Here is a 15,421-nt window from a genome sequence, read left to right on the forward strand (position 1 = left end):
AGCTCAAAGATATGCCTACACATATGTTTTACATTGATTATTTGACCTCATACTTCTTGGTGGTTAAACCTACACATGCTGACTATCAAAGGATAGTCTGCATGTGTGCTGTGCATTTTATGCAACAAGTGATTCATGTCCTAGCTTTTCAGCAAAATACATTACCTCAGATATGAAGGAACGCCAGTTCAACTCCTGAGATATTGATCTGGTCAGTTAGGCAGCAGGGGGGATCGTTAATCAGTTTCAGCTCCTCTGGTATTAATGAAATTAACAACAGGCAACAAAACAGGAATGGTTTTACGGGTGGAGGTCACTGGCATTTTTCCCTCCTCATCTTTTCTGATTGTTTTTCCATTTGGCCAGGGTCAGTGTCACTACTGGTAGCATGAGGCAATACCTGGACCCTACAGAGGTTGCACAGGTAGGGTATCTCCAAGAGCATTGAGGTATCCTAGGAGACAGACAGTTATTCTAGGAGAGCAGGAGGGGGTCGTACAAAGACTTTAATCCACCAGGACAACCAGTATCTGCTCCACAGGATGAGAAGATTATTGGTGTGAATGCTTCTGACCAAACAATCAGAAACAGACTTCATGATGGTGGTCTGAAGGCCATTGCTGCCCTGTGCTTTTCATAGATGAGAGCAGGTTGACCTGTGGAGAACATTAAGTTGCTTTTAACATCATTCAGCACAAGCAGTTTGGTGGTGGGTCAGTGATGGTTTGGGGAAACGTATCCATGGAGGGAGACACAGACCTCAGATCGGTTAGGCAACAGCACCTTCTGTCAGATCCTGTGCTGTTGCAGTGGATTCCTACTAGTTCATGGTGCACCTCAGACTGTTCCAGCAACTCAGTGATGCCCTGGTCCAGATCTGATGGGAGATCCCCCAGGACACCATGAGTCGTCTCATTAGGATGTCAGTCATGCACACAAGCACCTGTAGGCCATACAAATTACTAAGTAATATCTTGAGTTGCAGCAATGGAATATCAGGAAAATGGACAAGCCTGCTGCATCATTTTTTAATCTAGATTTTCAGGGTTTCTGTTATTTCAACCCTCTGTAAGATAAGAATTTTCATTTCAAACAATGTGGCATCTTCTCAAAGAAGTAATTTTTTTGAGCAGTATATGTTGACCCAGTGAAGTATTTGCAAGCCCCCAAAACTGATAAGAGTCACTATGTTTTGGAGTTGTTGGACAACATTTTCACTTTGAAGGTGAAACTGAAAAAAACATCCTAAAAGGTCTGGGAGTAATCGCAGTGCTCTGATCTGAAATGTGTCGCAGTACACGTGTAGTGCAAAGTGTGGAGAGTGACAGAAGAAAACACACACACACACACGCGCGACTTTCACGTGAAGAAAAACATCCTCCGTATAATTTGTGCTCGGGTGATTTCTTTCAAAATATAATTCTTGTCTGAAAGACGAGGAATCCGGGGTAGGAGATGGACTTTTTAGCAGCTGTGGTTTCTGTCTTTTTGAAGTATGATGATAATCTGCTTCCTTCCCAGATGCTCTCCCCTTTGGCTCATACTGTTCGTTTGACGGGGATTCATGTGGTTGGTCTATGTCCAACCAGCACTCGGGCTGGAGGAGAGTTGCAGGAGATGAGCTCATGAAGAGAAAAGACATGCAGGGTTTCGCTCTGCAGCGCACACAAGGTTTGTGTCTGCATGTGTGTGTGAATGTGTGTGCGTGTGTGTGCACAGCACATGTGAATTATGCCCTAATTTAATTACTCTTCCTCTGGTGAATCTCCTCCAGCTCCGATGAATTATTGCAGTGTGGAGTGATGGGAAAATACCCTCATTTGTTTTTGAAGCTCACATTTCCTTGTGTCAAAACGTCTTAATTTTCCTTTGTTGCAAACAGGATTTTTGCATTTACTCTTTTTTAATACACAGCCAATGACGAGAATGCTTGTTTTGATGTTCAGTAAGTAAAAACAATAAAACCGCTATTGCTGCATTGTCTGAGAAGCATTGTCAGGTCATTTCTAGTTCGCAGTGTAACTTTAAAGCATATGTATGCTTGTCAGAAAGACCTGACGGGTGCTACTCCTTATTCACGAGGGCTTGCCGCAGCAGGTAGTGCCACGTATTTGATCTGGCAACATTTTTACGCTGGATGCTCTTGAAGCAACCCCAAGGGGTGTAAGTTTCTTCCCAGGATTGAACTGTGGAGCTTTCGTTTGTCAGGCAAATGTAAAACACTGCAGGAGGTTTTTTTGCATGTCGAAAGAGGATGAAAGCAGGATTGCCAGCAGAAGATGAAATAAAAGATGTAATTGTAACTGGTAGTTAATATGCTCTATTCAGGTTGACTGAAATGTCAGCTGACCATCTTGTGGCTGTACACAAGTCATTTAGCAAGCAAATTAGTGTCCGGCATTCATTGAGACTAGCAGAGCATTGCATTACATTTACAGCTCTGTTAACCTCAATGCGCTTTAGTCTACAAGTCACATTTTAACCCCACATTCATACAGCACTTTATTCTTTTAGCTTTAAGTACTTTATCTGCCTCGCGTCTATGGCCAATTTGCGTCTCCATAAAAGTCATTACTTTTATAAGCTGCTGGTTTATGTTGATCAATAAGAAAGATTGATGTGGGTTCGGCTCAAAAATCTAACTAACTAACTAGCTAAATCACATAACCTGGTAAATGTGTTACATTTATTGTCTTCCCCTAGGGCACTTCTTGTTTCTCCCTGTCAGAGAGAGTAATTCACTTAAAGAAGCGTTCGTTCAGAGCTCTGCATTCCCTCATCCAGTCTCTTCTGTTGCTTGCCAGGTCAGTTACTCGCCTGACGTAGTAGTTGAATTATTCAATTTAAGCATGTTTGATTGTCTTGTCTGTGTCTGTGTGGGGGAGTTCAAATCATACTAAATATCTCACCAAAAATCTTAATGATCTTCATCTCTGTTTGTGTAGATGCATTTCTCTCTGTACCTGCGTGGTCATTTTAATGGCTCGTTGCAAGTGGCTATAGAGGAAAACGGGACAGTTGCCGCGGTACCGGTCTGGGAGAGGAATGGTCAAGCCGAAGATAACTGGGAACCGGTTGCCCTGGAACTGACTGACCTTCATCACGGGTACATAAGAGGAAAACAAACAGGGGGAGGAATGAAAGAATAAAGGCTGATCTCTCGTGTGTTAAAGGGATGATGTGTCGTTGAGGTTTACTCACCTCTTTTTCCCATGGAGCTCCATAAAGTTTCATTTTCTCCTTTGTTTTCCCCTGTCAGAGATAGTGGAGCTTAGGGATGAGTACATGCTTTAGGTCAGTGATAAGAAAAGGAAAATTGCTCCTTTCATCTAAAGAATGTGTAATCAGATTTAGTGCTCATAATAAAAGAGATTTCACTCCTACTTTTAAGTACACTCGCTGGGATTGAAATCCTGCTGCTTTTTCATAAGAAAAGACAACTGTAATTCTCTGATTGCTCCAGGTTTCATGTTAAAGTGACAGCTGTGTGGGGACAAGGCTCCAATGCTGACGTTGCTCTAGATGACATTGCACTTGGAGCAGCCTGCTTCCAGTCAGGTAAGCTAAGATCACACAACCATTAAGTAAAGCCAATACAGATTTCTTTAAAAGTTCTCAAGGGCTAAAACACACATTTGTCTTGCTTTACCGCATATTTAGTCTTTGCTTTCATAATGATCGGTGCACTTTATGAAATCAAACTGCGGCTGAGCTTGGGAGGAGCACAGAGAGACCTCCCCAACTGCTGTGTTTTGTTCAGCACCACAGCGGCCCTCAGCTATTCATTTGATGCCCCGTTTAGTTGATTGGCTGAGACATGTGGGTAACCGACGTTTCATGATTTGCTGCAAATGTAGCGCCGCAGTACGACAGCAGTGTGTGCCAACATTCCTGCTCCCGTGTTGTTGCACTTCAGCTTTTAATTCTCAAAGTAGAGAGCAGACTTTTACAAGCCACTATGGTGCTACGCTAATAACAAAGACATGAAAAGGTCTGTTTTTGTTTCGGCGGGATTTAGGAGAAATATGGTTTGAAGCCTCCAGGGAGGCGCAGTTGTCTGTTGCGCTTCTGCAGTTGGGCGAGGACGGAACATTTTCTAACTGACTTCGGCTTTAAATCAGGTTTCTAGAGTAAATTTAGAAAGCAATAATTCAGAATAATGAGTCTGCCCATCACATTTATGATCTCACTCTATGCGGGGATCTTGTTGTGTTCGAGAGGGTTATAAGACCTTAACGGCTCTTGTTGCCTAAGGGCTTGGCAATGAGGAGCGTACAACCTTTACCACCAATAAACGGACAAAAATCCCGTGTCTGTACGCTCCACAGTGGGTAAACACTGCCAAGATAGAAAGGTTTTCATGGTGTAGCCCTGTTCTCAGGAAATCTGTGCCACTTTCATTCTAAATATAGTTCATAATCAGGTGAAATCCAGATGAGTGACTGTGACTCCTCTCTTTTTTTTTCTTCCCCTGCCTTTACCTTTACTTTGGCTTCCCCTCCCCTCCATCAGATCTCAACTTTCTGCTGCCCGCGACCGACTTTGAAGATTTCTTAAGCCCCCTTCCAGAGCCTTTGGCCTCAGGTAGTGCACAGCTCCAGCAGTTATCTTGTATAGCGTGTGAATTTCTGAAGTGTCCCAGTCTACTGTGTCATCTTTAATCCATTCTGTTTGCACAATTTGCACACCAGGTGGTCAATTGTTTACTCATCACAGCTAACCAGAAGCTTTTAATCCAGCCTGTGTTCGGCAATTACATGCCAGCTCCTTAATGCAATTACCTGTGACTCTTATAGATGTGCCATATGTATGCATCTGTTCTTTACTGTGTATCTTATCTCAGCTGTTTACTGATTTTCATGCTTTTGGTACTTTCCCCCCCCTCCACATAACAATGTGAAAATGGTTATAGTTTTTGCAGCTTATTAAACAACTAAAAGCAGTATTTTTTCCCCCTCTATTGCCTTTTGTAGAGGTTTCTCTGATGACTTGGTGGTTTACATCATGCGGTGCCAGTGGACCACAGGGCCCAACCCAAGCCCAGTGTGACAGCACTTACAGGAACAAAAATATCAACGTTACCGTGGGGAAGGAGGGACACTTGAAAGGAATTCAGATGTGGAAGGTGCCTGCTACTAACAGATACCTGTAAGTGGTTGGTGATACCGAGCCAGGGAACATGTACCGGTTTTTGTAAAAAGTGGACTTTGGTAGTTAAATTATACACACATGTAATTCCTAGCCACATTAACACGATGTGAGTTCGTAATAAGGAATCTTATTAGGATCACTGGTAGCTATCCATTACGGTATACAGTGCGTGGCTAAGCCTAAAAGCACTTCATTTAAGACCAAGGATTAAATCTCCTTCTGTTGCAATGATCCCCCCTCAGGATCTCTGCTTATGGGGCTGCAGGAGGAAAAGGAGCCAAAAACCACAACAAACGCAACCATGGGGTCTTTATTTCTGCCATCTTTCCTCTGGAAAAAGGAGATATGCTTTACATCTTGGTGGGACACCAGGGAGAAGACGCATGCCCAGGGGTGAGTATAGTGAGGGTGAGAACAGGCTGGAAGGATTTGTTGATGTGGGATGAGTGGGATGTCTTAAAGAGGAGAGACAGAGGATTTTCCTTTTTTAATGCCAAGTTCATGTTTCTGCAACTTTTCTTTTTCTTTTTTTTTTTTAAATCTCGTGGAGCTTGATTTTCCATCTTCCACATGTTTTAGAGAAATCCTCACACCCAAAAGATCTGCCTCGGAGAGTCATCTGTGATTGAAGACAACCTCAAGCTGCAGGCTGGTGTAGAGTGGGCTGGAGGAGGAGGCGGAGGAGGGGGAGCAACGTACGTCTTTAAGGTAGCAGAAGACACTTTGAGTTGTTTCAGAACTGTGTGCATTTTCTCTGGGTTTGTGCGCATAGCATTGTTAAGATACAGCACTGTGGCACATAAGCATTTGAAATGATTCAGCAGTGTTTCATTCTTTAATCCATAGATTTAAATATAGATCGATTATATCTGCATGCAGCATGGAACTTTAGCACGAGGTTCACTTTTTTATGATCGCTCTTATCTATTGTACCATTGGGACTTCTAAAGTTGTTGTGTAGCTTATATAAAGTGTTCATCATCATTTAAATAAATTAAATTGAAAGATTTACTCGTGCGTGGTCTTTTCAGAAGGAGGATGGAGAGCTGGTTCCCTTGCTGATCGCAGCTGGTGGAGGAGGAAATGCCTACCTGGAGGACCCTGAGTCCAGTCTGGACAACATACCACTGGAGCAGTATGAAAACAGCACCGAAGCTCCCAGTAGCAATGGCCAAACTGGTGCAGCAGGTAGTGTAATATAAGCTCTTTGTTGCTAGCGTCCTGTTGCAAAAACTGCTATTTTAGTTTAATGTATAAAAAATGCCAAAAGTACCCCTCTGTTGAGTCATCTACCGTTCACTGAAGGCTCATCAGAAATGGTCTCAGTGGAAGGCTGGCTATCAAGAAGCCATTCTTAAGGAAGGGAAAGACGGAGAAACAGCTGAGGTATGCGACATTATACAAGAACTGGACTGAAAGTCAATGGCAAAACGTCAAATGGAATAATGAATCCGAATTTTACATTTTTGGCTCGAACCATTGAGTGAGGTACAACATTAACTTTCTACAGCCATCTGTGAAACACAGTGGAGGTTTTGGCAGAATTAGAAACATAGGAAAGTACCATCACATCTTGATCATCCAATACCATCTGGAAAGCATCTGATTGGCAGTGGCTTCATTTTTTAACATGACATTGATCCCAAATACCCTGCAAATTCAGTAAAAGCATATGGAGGTAGAAAAACACACAATCGATAACTATAAGTGATGGATTCGTCCCCCCAGAGCTGAGACCTCAACATTATTGAAGCAGTGTGGGCTCATCTTGACAGTGAATGCAACAAAAAGCATCCAACATCCAAAGAAGAGCTTTGAATGTCCTTCAAAGAGCCCAGGGAAATTACAAGAAAGCAGCCCGAAAGAGTTCTGTGTCAACGAATAAAGGTGGTTGTACCAAACATTTGCCTTCAAACTCATTATAATTGAACTATTTGCTCTATAATGTGTTTCCAATGAACAACTACAAATATTTTGTTATTTTCCTAGCAAAAACGAAAATAATAAGGGGTGAGTCTTTGTTCAATACAGGCCACAAAGGTCACTCCTCACTAAATAACTTCACTTTGATGTGTTCAAATCTTGAGATGTCTGACTTTAAGATGACTCCGTCCACCCTTGCATAACTGAGGAAAATGAAGTTACTGTTATTGTGCCCACAGTATTAAATATTCTATTCAATTATGTAAAAGAATGAAACGGCTTTCCAGAATCAGTGTTCCTGGCATTTTTCCCTATTAAAAACTAGATTCAATAGAATTAGTTAGATGGAATGCTATTGTTTGTTGCATAACAGGGTTTTTTTTACTTAGCAGCACACACAAAAATGTATTACAGAAAGCAGCGTATGAAATTTAATATAAAGTTGGATCCATAGATTTCTGGGGCAATGACATTTCTTTTGTAAGTGTGCAAAAGGAAAGGAACTTCATCCAAGTATTGAAAACAGTCCTCATAAGTAAACTTGTCTTAGTTTGTCCTTTTATGTTTTCCTAGTCAATGCAGCACTTTTGTTAAACCCCTTCATTTAAAGCTGAAAGTCTGCACTTCAATTACATCTTGATTGTTTGATTCAGAATCCACTGTGGAGGTGTACAAAAGCAAAATTACAAAAATTGTTTCATTGTCCAGATACTTTCTTCCCTAACTTTAAAAGCTGCAATTGTGGGTATTTTTTCTTTTTGGTTACAAATTACCCTCTACACTTTATGTTCAAAGAAAAGTTTCATTTTCTTATAAAGGACGTGCTGTAAACTTTGGATGAGAAGACGTTGTTCTGACTGAATTCAGTGTCATCTGATACCAAAGCACGCATTTCATTTGTCCAAAAGGTAGCCGGAGATATGAGAGGATTTATTTGTTCTGTATTCTCACACACACAGGGTGGCGCAGGTTGGCATGCATGTGTTTGGCCTGTGGATAATGGGATGTATCTGGAATTCACTTCTTTCGCTGGAACATTCTCAGTAAATCCCTTCTGACCAGCCGAGACTCAACGAGAACCGTTTATCAACTCATCTTATTGAAACCTCTGAGAGACTGTTTAGATAAAGATCTGCGTGTCAGGGCAAGTTTGCAGCTCGAAGTACTGAGCAGATGAGGTCTTTCTGTTTACGTGCGTTTGCATGTGTGCTGATGTTTAAAGTGCCACCACATGAGACAAGCCCTATATATACAGTATATTATCACTGATCAAAGACCTCTGAAGGGCAGAGGAACATCTTTCAGTGAAGCTTGTCTTCCTTTGATATGTTGTTTGTATGAAACCTACTTATATCTGCCCGTCTTTGTAGATTAGAGATGATGGTTGAACCCGTTAACTCTTTTTATTCATTGCGAGGCGTCTCTGTATTCATCAGTTCACTTTGGTGCAGTCAAAGGTTAAATTCATGCCCAAAACAAAGCTGCAGTATAGCTACATTGTTGCTGTATAAGTGGATGGGCGGAAAGTCTCCTTTCAGTTTTAACATTTTTTATGGCGACCGAATAGCTGACGCTTTACTCTTGACCCTTTGTCCACCCACCAGCTGCCTGCGAATGGAAACAAAGAAACACAACAACAGAACAAAAAACAGCCGGAAAAATCAAAAGCCCTGTGCTAAAACTTCTCCCTCATTTCTGTATTTGATACGCTCCACATCCGAGTGGATTTGCTCTGACCTTCTCAATTATAGTCTAAACAAGACTGAACTTATTTGTCTTTAAAGTGTGCCTTCTGGCTTAACAGACAGACAGCTCTCTCACTGATTGCCTCCACCGCTGACTCAATATGCTGAATCACCAGTCGAAAGTAGGGCCTAATTTGTGACAGCGGAGACAAGCTCACAACAGACACTACACACATTGGTGGCTGTAGATACTCCATAAAACCTCACTGATGACTGTGTCTGTGCTTATATCCAGACTGCAAAGAATCTCAGTGTAACCCGAGCAGAACATAAAAACATTCATTTAGTAGTCATGAAGTGTGAAAATAGTTACTCTTTAGATACCCTTGTCAAGTCTGAAAAAGCTGCCTAAAAGATATCAGCCATACAACCTGATTTGGGTTTGGTAAATGCAAAGTTATGACAGAGAGCCTGTTTTTGGATCTTGATCCACACCGGGGCCTAAAAGTCAGGATACTTTGGCCTGCGTATAATTTCGAAATCTCCCGAGTACCCTTTTAAAATCAAAGCTGGCTCGCTCACATTACAGCAACAGTGTAAGCCTTCAGGTTATTTTATGAACCCTTATTAAACTAATTTTTAATGGCAACTCATTTTTTCGTTGTTCTCAGTCGGTGAGTTTTTTCACTGCAGCAAACATCAAACACACGAACCGTGTTTTACAACCTTGTGCAATGCTCCCAAAGTAGCTCTTGTAACAGTGAATGACTTTGTTTTGTTTCCCTTAAAGGTGGAGGTGGCGGCTGGAAAGATAGTTCAAGTTCTCACCTGATGGCTGGCAGATCCCTGGTGGAAGGTGCCGAGGGGGGATCTTCATGCCCCCTGGCGCTGTCTAAGCTCAGCTGGTCGACCTTCGGAGGGTTTGGAGGAGGAGGCGGTGCGTGCACAGCTGGAGGAGGTGGAGGAGGATACAGAGGTAACCGTATTTTGTCATCATATTGTTATTTCAACCCAGACTAAATTTTTAGTCAGCTACTTGGCACTACTACCCTACTCCTGTACTTCTTTTTCTTCTTCAGACTCCATTTAGTGGTCACCACAAAGGACTTGTTGCATCTATCTCACTTTGTCCCCTTAGCTTTGTTCTCTCTCGCACCAACCCTCTGCATGTGCTCCTTCGCTACATCCATGAATCTACTCTATGGACTTCTTCTTCTCTCCTCTTCTTCCTGGCAGCTCATCTTCATTGTCCTTTGTATAGTACTCTACTCTGCAGATTAACATTTATAACTCAGAGCTGACAGGGCTTCAGAGGGACATGCAAGAGAGTAAAAACTGTTGGAAGGCTAAAGCAAATGCATTCAGTCATCGAACCTCTTTGTGAGGTTCGATGACTGAATGCATAGAGGAGTATCAGCTGATTGTGGGTTATTTTGACTGCAGTCTGCTGAAAATACTGCTCAGCTTGATTCATTACTTCTGTGCCAGCAATCTGTTCTTCATTTTTAGTGTAACATTCATGTACAATTTCCACTGTTGCAAGCAGTGTTAAGAACTAGATTTGAGTTAGGATTAAGGTATTTTTTTTGCCTTGATAATCATATTTTACATCAAAAGAAAACTGTCGTTTAGACAAGAGTTAAAGTTATTACTATTATTTTTGTTGGTTTGTTTTTGACAGGAGGCGATGCTGCATTGACAGATGACATCACAGCTGATGGTCAGAATGGAATTTCATTTATTCACCCAATGGGAGAGATTTTTCTGCAGCCTCTGGCAGGTGAGACTGAGCGTGGCACCCTACTCCTGCATCTTTATATCGAGAGGTTTTAAGAGATTAGCGGAGGATACAGGACGCAAAAGAGCAAATACCATTCCCAGATGGAAACCTTGAGATGCTACTGAATATTTTTCAGAAGGTTATAACTGGATGATTCGCTAAAACGTTTTGTACAAGTCTTTGTACAAGATCAGATTTGAGTGCTTATTCAAGTACTAAATAGAGTAAAGCAAGAAAGACCAAGTGCTTCATACTTTATCAGCTAATAAAGCCAATGAGATGCAGCTGAAAGCATGTAGCACCTTGGCATAGGTTTAAAATTGTGTGATCATGCTAGAGTTAAGAGGAAGACTCCAGCAAAGTAGAATGGAAAACAGCAGAGCTAAAGTAAAAGTTTGCTAGTAACAGGAAATTCCCACTCTCATGAGTTCATCATTAAACGGTTTAATAATATCTATGTAAGGCCAAACCAACACCGACTCGCTGTGCTCGCTCGGCCCCCGGGCGACACTGTATTAAAAACAGACACCACTCTGTAATGAAAATCTCTGCGTGCGCTCAGATATTTACCAAAAATGTCATCAGCGAACAGTATGGGTTCAAATTGTGGTCATAAATATTTTGTACGTGTAAATCAGGATTTGTATGTGTAAAAAGAATTTGTGTGTTTGTAAAAAAGATTTGTGTGTGGACAAAAATACGTGAGAAAGTCTGCACTCAAGTTTCAAGTACGAATTTTGACCCTATTTTTCTTCCTTTCATCTGATTGGCCAATGTCATGTCAATCACAAATTTAACTATCCAATCAGAGAACAGATGGGTTTGGCTGTTGGCGGGGTGCTTTTTTGAACTGCAGGTTCTTGAAGGGAATAAATGCCCTTTTTCATGCCAGCCCAGCGTTTTCCTTCATCACCACGAAGGAAAACAGTCTGTGGTGGTCTGAGTTTGGTGATTTTTGTGTCACAGGTTTACGTGCTTAATACAGGGACCTCCTGAACCTTTTCAACAGCGCTGCGAACCTCCGTGAGCGGGAGGGGGGGGCAGTGTTGTGGAAATGACAGTCTTCACTAGTGGGGATACTTACAAAGCTTTCTTCGTTATGAATTATCATACATGTTTTTATTGAACATTTGAAGAACCAGCAAAAAAAACAGAAACTCTTGTAGAGGACAAAGTCAGAGATAGAAACGACAAGGAGCAGGTGCATCTAGTACAGGTAGAGCTGCTGCAAAAGCCCACAGAGCTCAGCAGCCAGCGCAACAAATTCTGGATCCTTTGCTTTTAGTTAGCAGTTAGCATTAGCAGCACATGCTGCGCACTGTGACTCACAGCAATGGTTCCGGGTCAGCCCTGACTTTGTGTTAAACTAATCCTAAAGTAATATTGGTATTTCTAACCACTGACATACCACAACTTTATCATTTCAACATCTGCTGAAAGTAAGGGGACCTAGCTTCTTGCAAAACAAACTCGGGATCTCGCAAAACTTTTGCGAAATCTCGCAAAAGTTTCATAGATCTCCGAAAACGTCGGAGCACTTTTGCAAATATGTGATGTCTTGTAAACCGAGCAGAAATCTGACGTTTACACAACTACATTCACGCCTCAAAATATCTTAAAAGTGTATTTTGTGACCCAGAAAGAGTAATATTACAACTAAGTAGCTGTTGTTGTTGGAATTCAACTTTTGCGAGATCTCGCAAAACAAACTTGGGATCTCACAAAAGGTTTGCGAGATCTCGCAAAAGTCTTAATTTTTTTTTCTCCCATGTCCCCTGCGGGGCTCCGTACAAACCTGATTTACAAGTACAAAATATTTATGACCACAATTTGAGCCCATAGAACAGAGGTCATTGCCTGATTAGTGTGTGATTAATGTTTAATGCCATAAATAAGGCTACAAACTGCAGGCTCAGTATGTGTTGGTCTAAGATAGCACCATGCATTGTGTTTTTGTGACAGCAATGTGAATCTCAAATGACGAATCCTCAGGTTCATGTAATACTTCTAACAGCTAAACCAGTCAATGTCTCTCGGTGTGCTTTTGTCTAAGTTTGCTTTGAACTATATTTGTGGGGTCACAAATCCAGGAGACCACAGTACATGCAGGGTTCAGCAGCTTTGTGAGGACCAAAAATGCTGGATCCCACAAGCAGAAGTGGCTGTTTGGGTTAGGGTTGGGCAATCAGTTGTGATGAGATGGTTTAGTTTAGACTAGGGGATTAACTAGGGAATGCACTACCTGTATATCAAGGACAAGTCCTCAGAAAGGTGTGCAAGGATATGTGTTTGTGTGTTAATTGCTTTTCTATCTGTTTGTATGAACATTTAGGAGTATATTCTCATGAATATATGGGCTTATTTTTTTCCTATTTTTGTTGAAACTAACAGCCCATCTGATTCTCATTATTCAGTGGGAGGAAGAGGAAAGTGGCTAATTCACAGCGTCATGCAGCCTGTTGCCTTCGGCGCCAACAGACAGGCCTCCATTCTCATGTGAAAGACTTTGTTGTTTATGCAGTGTGCCATGCCACTTTAAAACACAATGTCGGGGTCTGCAACATGAAACACATTCAAAGCATGATCAGGGGGGAAAGAGAGAGAGAGAGAGACATTATTATAATAATTAAATTTCAAGGCAAATGCATTTTTCTCTGTGATGTAGTTAAATGATCTCTCGCTTTAATTGAAGGATGAGTTTAATAAATCGAGGACACATGGAGAAGCCCTATTCTTCTTCCTGTTAGAAAACTGCATCATTAAAACAGCGAGGCTCTTCCTACGTCACAATATAGTTTATCAATTAAACTAATTATAGAAAGAACATTAAAAAAAATGCAGCTCTGCTGTACTGTATGCATAAATTTGCAGTAATTGTTTTCCAATAATTAAAATCCTTTATTAGTTTCAAATTATATATATATATATAATATTTAACTTAATATAACATATTAATGCCAGCAACACACTTCAGCAGCAGTGGGACACACTTTTACCAACGTTTGTCTGACTTTTGTAGGCAGCCTTAGCACCTGTTTACCAGGAGATTTTCATCAGATTTTCAGATGTGTAACATCATGTCATTTTCATATCCACCATATATGTAGATGGTGTAGTGTACACATGCACTGATAATGTAAAAATATGTGTTTAAAACAAAACAGAAAACCTGAATGTATTACAATCATTTTCTGTAAAAGGAACACACATGTGGCAGAGAGTGGACTGAACGCAGGGTTCAACAGACAGAAATAAACTCAAAATCCGTTTTATTTAGCTGATAACAGGCAAGGTAAACAGAAAGAAAAACAGGAGCAGGATAAGCATAAACTAACAAGAGGCAAATGAGACCAACAGAAACTCACACACTAAGAGGGAGAGCACAACAAAGAACAGAGGGAGATGCAGATGTTATAGACACAAGAGGAGAGTGGACACACCTGGAAGCACAGCTGAACAGAATCTAACAAGACAGGGGAAGAAAAACTGTACATGACGTACACAACACGACAATCAAAATAAAATAGGAACTAACTCACATACTGAGAACCAGACTAAGACATGTTAACTTGACACAAGGACCAGACGTCCAGCCATGTCACAATGGGGACCCAAAAAGACGAAACACAAAGATTAGTGATGATTACGGGAACTCGACCAGACAACCACAGAGACAGGCCAAAGAGAGACACGACTAGGACAGACACAAAAAGGGATCTAACATAATTGAACAAGAACCAAGAAGAAGAAATATAAATAACAAAATTCAAGGGCACCAATGAATACTAAAGTCAAGAGTCATTAATCAAGAACTAGAACATGAAAATCTTCTAGTTCCAAAGAAACGGATAATAAGTCCAACACAAATTCAAGATAACTGGTTGGAGAGCCAGGACCATGGGCTATAACTCACCAAGGCAACCCATCAGATGTTGAGAAATTGTCTTCTTTTTGTTTTTATTTTATGTGCTCATTTTGAATTTGAGGCCAGCAACACGTTTACCACTTTGTTGCATCATCTCATCATTTAACACTCTTTAAACACTCTGTAAAAGCTTGGGAACCAAGAAGACCCACTGCTGTAGTTGCAGAATTTTACAGAGTGTCCCACTTCTTTTGGAAAGGGAGAGAGGTGGGGGTTATGAATGTATTAAAAAGCTATTTGATCACAAGCACAAGATGTTCTTGACATGTGATGTGTTAGGACAATAACAAGTCTGATTTTATAGTGTCATGGAAAGATCAAAGTACTATCTGGATTATCTCCATCTACTTATTCTTTAATTTGTCATAATTGTGCTTTCATTTAAAAAAAACACAGTTTTATGTACTCTGTTTTGTGGGAGTTTTTGTTTAAGGATTACCTTTTAGTTTGGTGGTCTAGTTGGAATTTACTGGGCAACAAAGGAGCAGTGTGGCTTTCATTTTATAGTCAAAACCTGCTATACTAAAGCTTGTTTCTCTGTGCTACAGATGTCTTTTTCCCTCTATGGCACAGATGAATAGGCTGCAGAGCTAAATGTGTGTTGGTTTCATCCCCTCACTCTCTAACAAATAATTTTCCTTTTGATGTTTGTGTTTATTTCCTGTCTTCTTTCTAGCAATGGAAAGTCACGGTGAGTGTGAGATCAAGGTGCAGCTGAACTGCAGCCACTGTCAGACGCAGAGCTGCAAACGAGAAGCAGATACTCACCTCATCCTCTGCCTCTGTGATGATGATGATGAAGTCCTGGACACTGACAACATTACATGTTCTAGGCCTCCAAGTATGTCTGTAAAACCCAGCAAACGGTCTTGTTTTTACTTGTGAGCCATGATATGTCAGACGTTTTGTTTTAATGTTAGTTTTAATGACACGTTTAATCCCTCACAATTCTTTCCC

The 15,421-nt window shown here is 41.0% G+C and overlaps 1 protein-coding gene across 1 annotated transcript in view; it reads left to right on the forward strand.

The window, feature by feature from the left end:
- Positions 1 to 15,421, forward strand: part of ltk (leukocyte receptor tyrosine kinase) — a 75,220-nt gene that overhangs the window by 45,348 nt on the left and 14,451 nt on the right. The window contains exons 7-18 of the mRNA XM_080871607.1: positions 1,522 to 1,671; positions 2,704 to 2,804; positions 2,946 to 3,106; positions 3,464 to 3,558; positions 4,513 to 4,584; positions 4,974 to 5,148; positions 5,394 to 5,544; positions 5,731 to 5,859; positions 6,183 to 6,339; positions 9,550 to 9,735; positions 10,441 to 10,539; positions 15,141 to 15,305. Coding sequence (XP_080727733.1) covers positions 1,522 to 1,671; positions 2,704 to 2,804; positions 2,946 to 3,106; positions 3,464 to 3,558; positions 4,513 to 4,584; positions 4,974 to 5,148; positions 5,394 to 5,544; positions 5,731 to 5,859; positions 6,183 to 6,339; positions 9,550 to 9,735; positions 10,441 to 10,539; positions 15,141 to 15,305 — 1,641 coding nt within the window. The remainder of the gene's footprint in view (positions 1 to 1,521; positions 1,672 to 2,703; positions 2,805 to 2,945; positions 3,107 to 3,463; positions 3,559 to 4,512; positions 4,585 to 4,973; positions 5,149 to 5,393; positions 5,545 to 5,730; positions 5,860 to 6,182; positions 6,340 to 9,549; positions 9,736 to 10,440; positions 10,540 to 15,140; positions 15,306 to 15,421) is intronic.

Source organism: Rhamphochromis sp. 'chilingali' (assembly GCF_963969265.1).
Source record: "Rhamphochromis sp. 'chilingali' genome assembly, chromosome: 21".
Lineage (NCBI taxonomy): Eukaryota > Metazoa > Chordata > Actinopteri > Cichliformes > Cichlidae > Rhamphochromis > Rhamphochromis sp. 'chilingali'.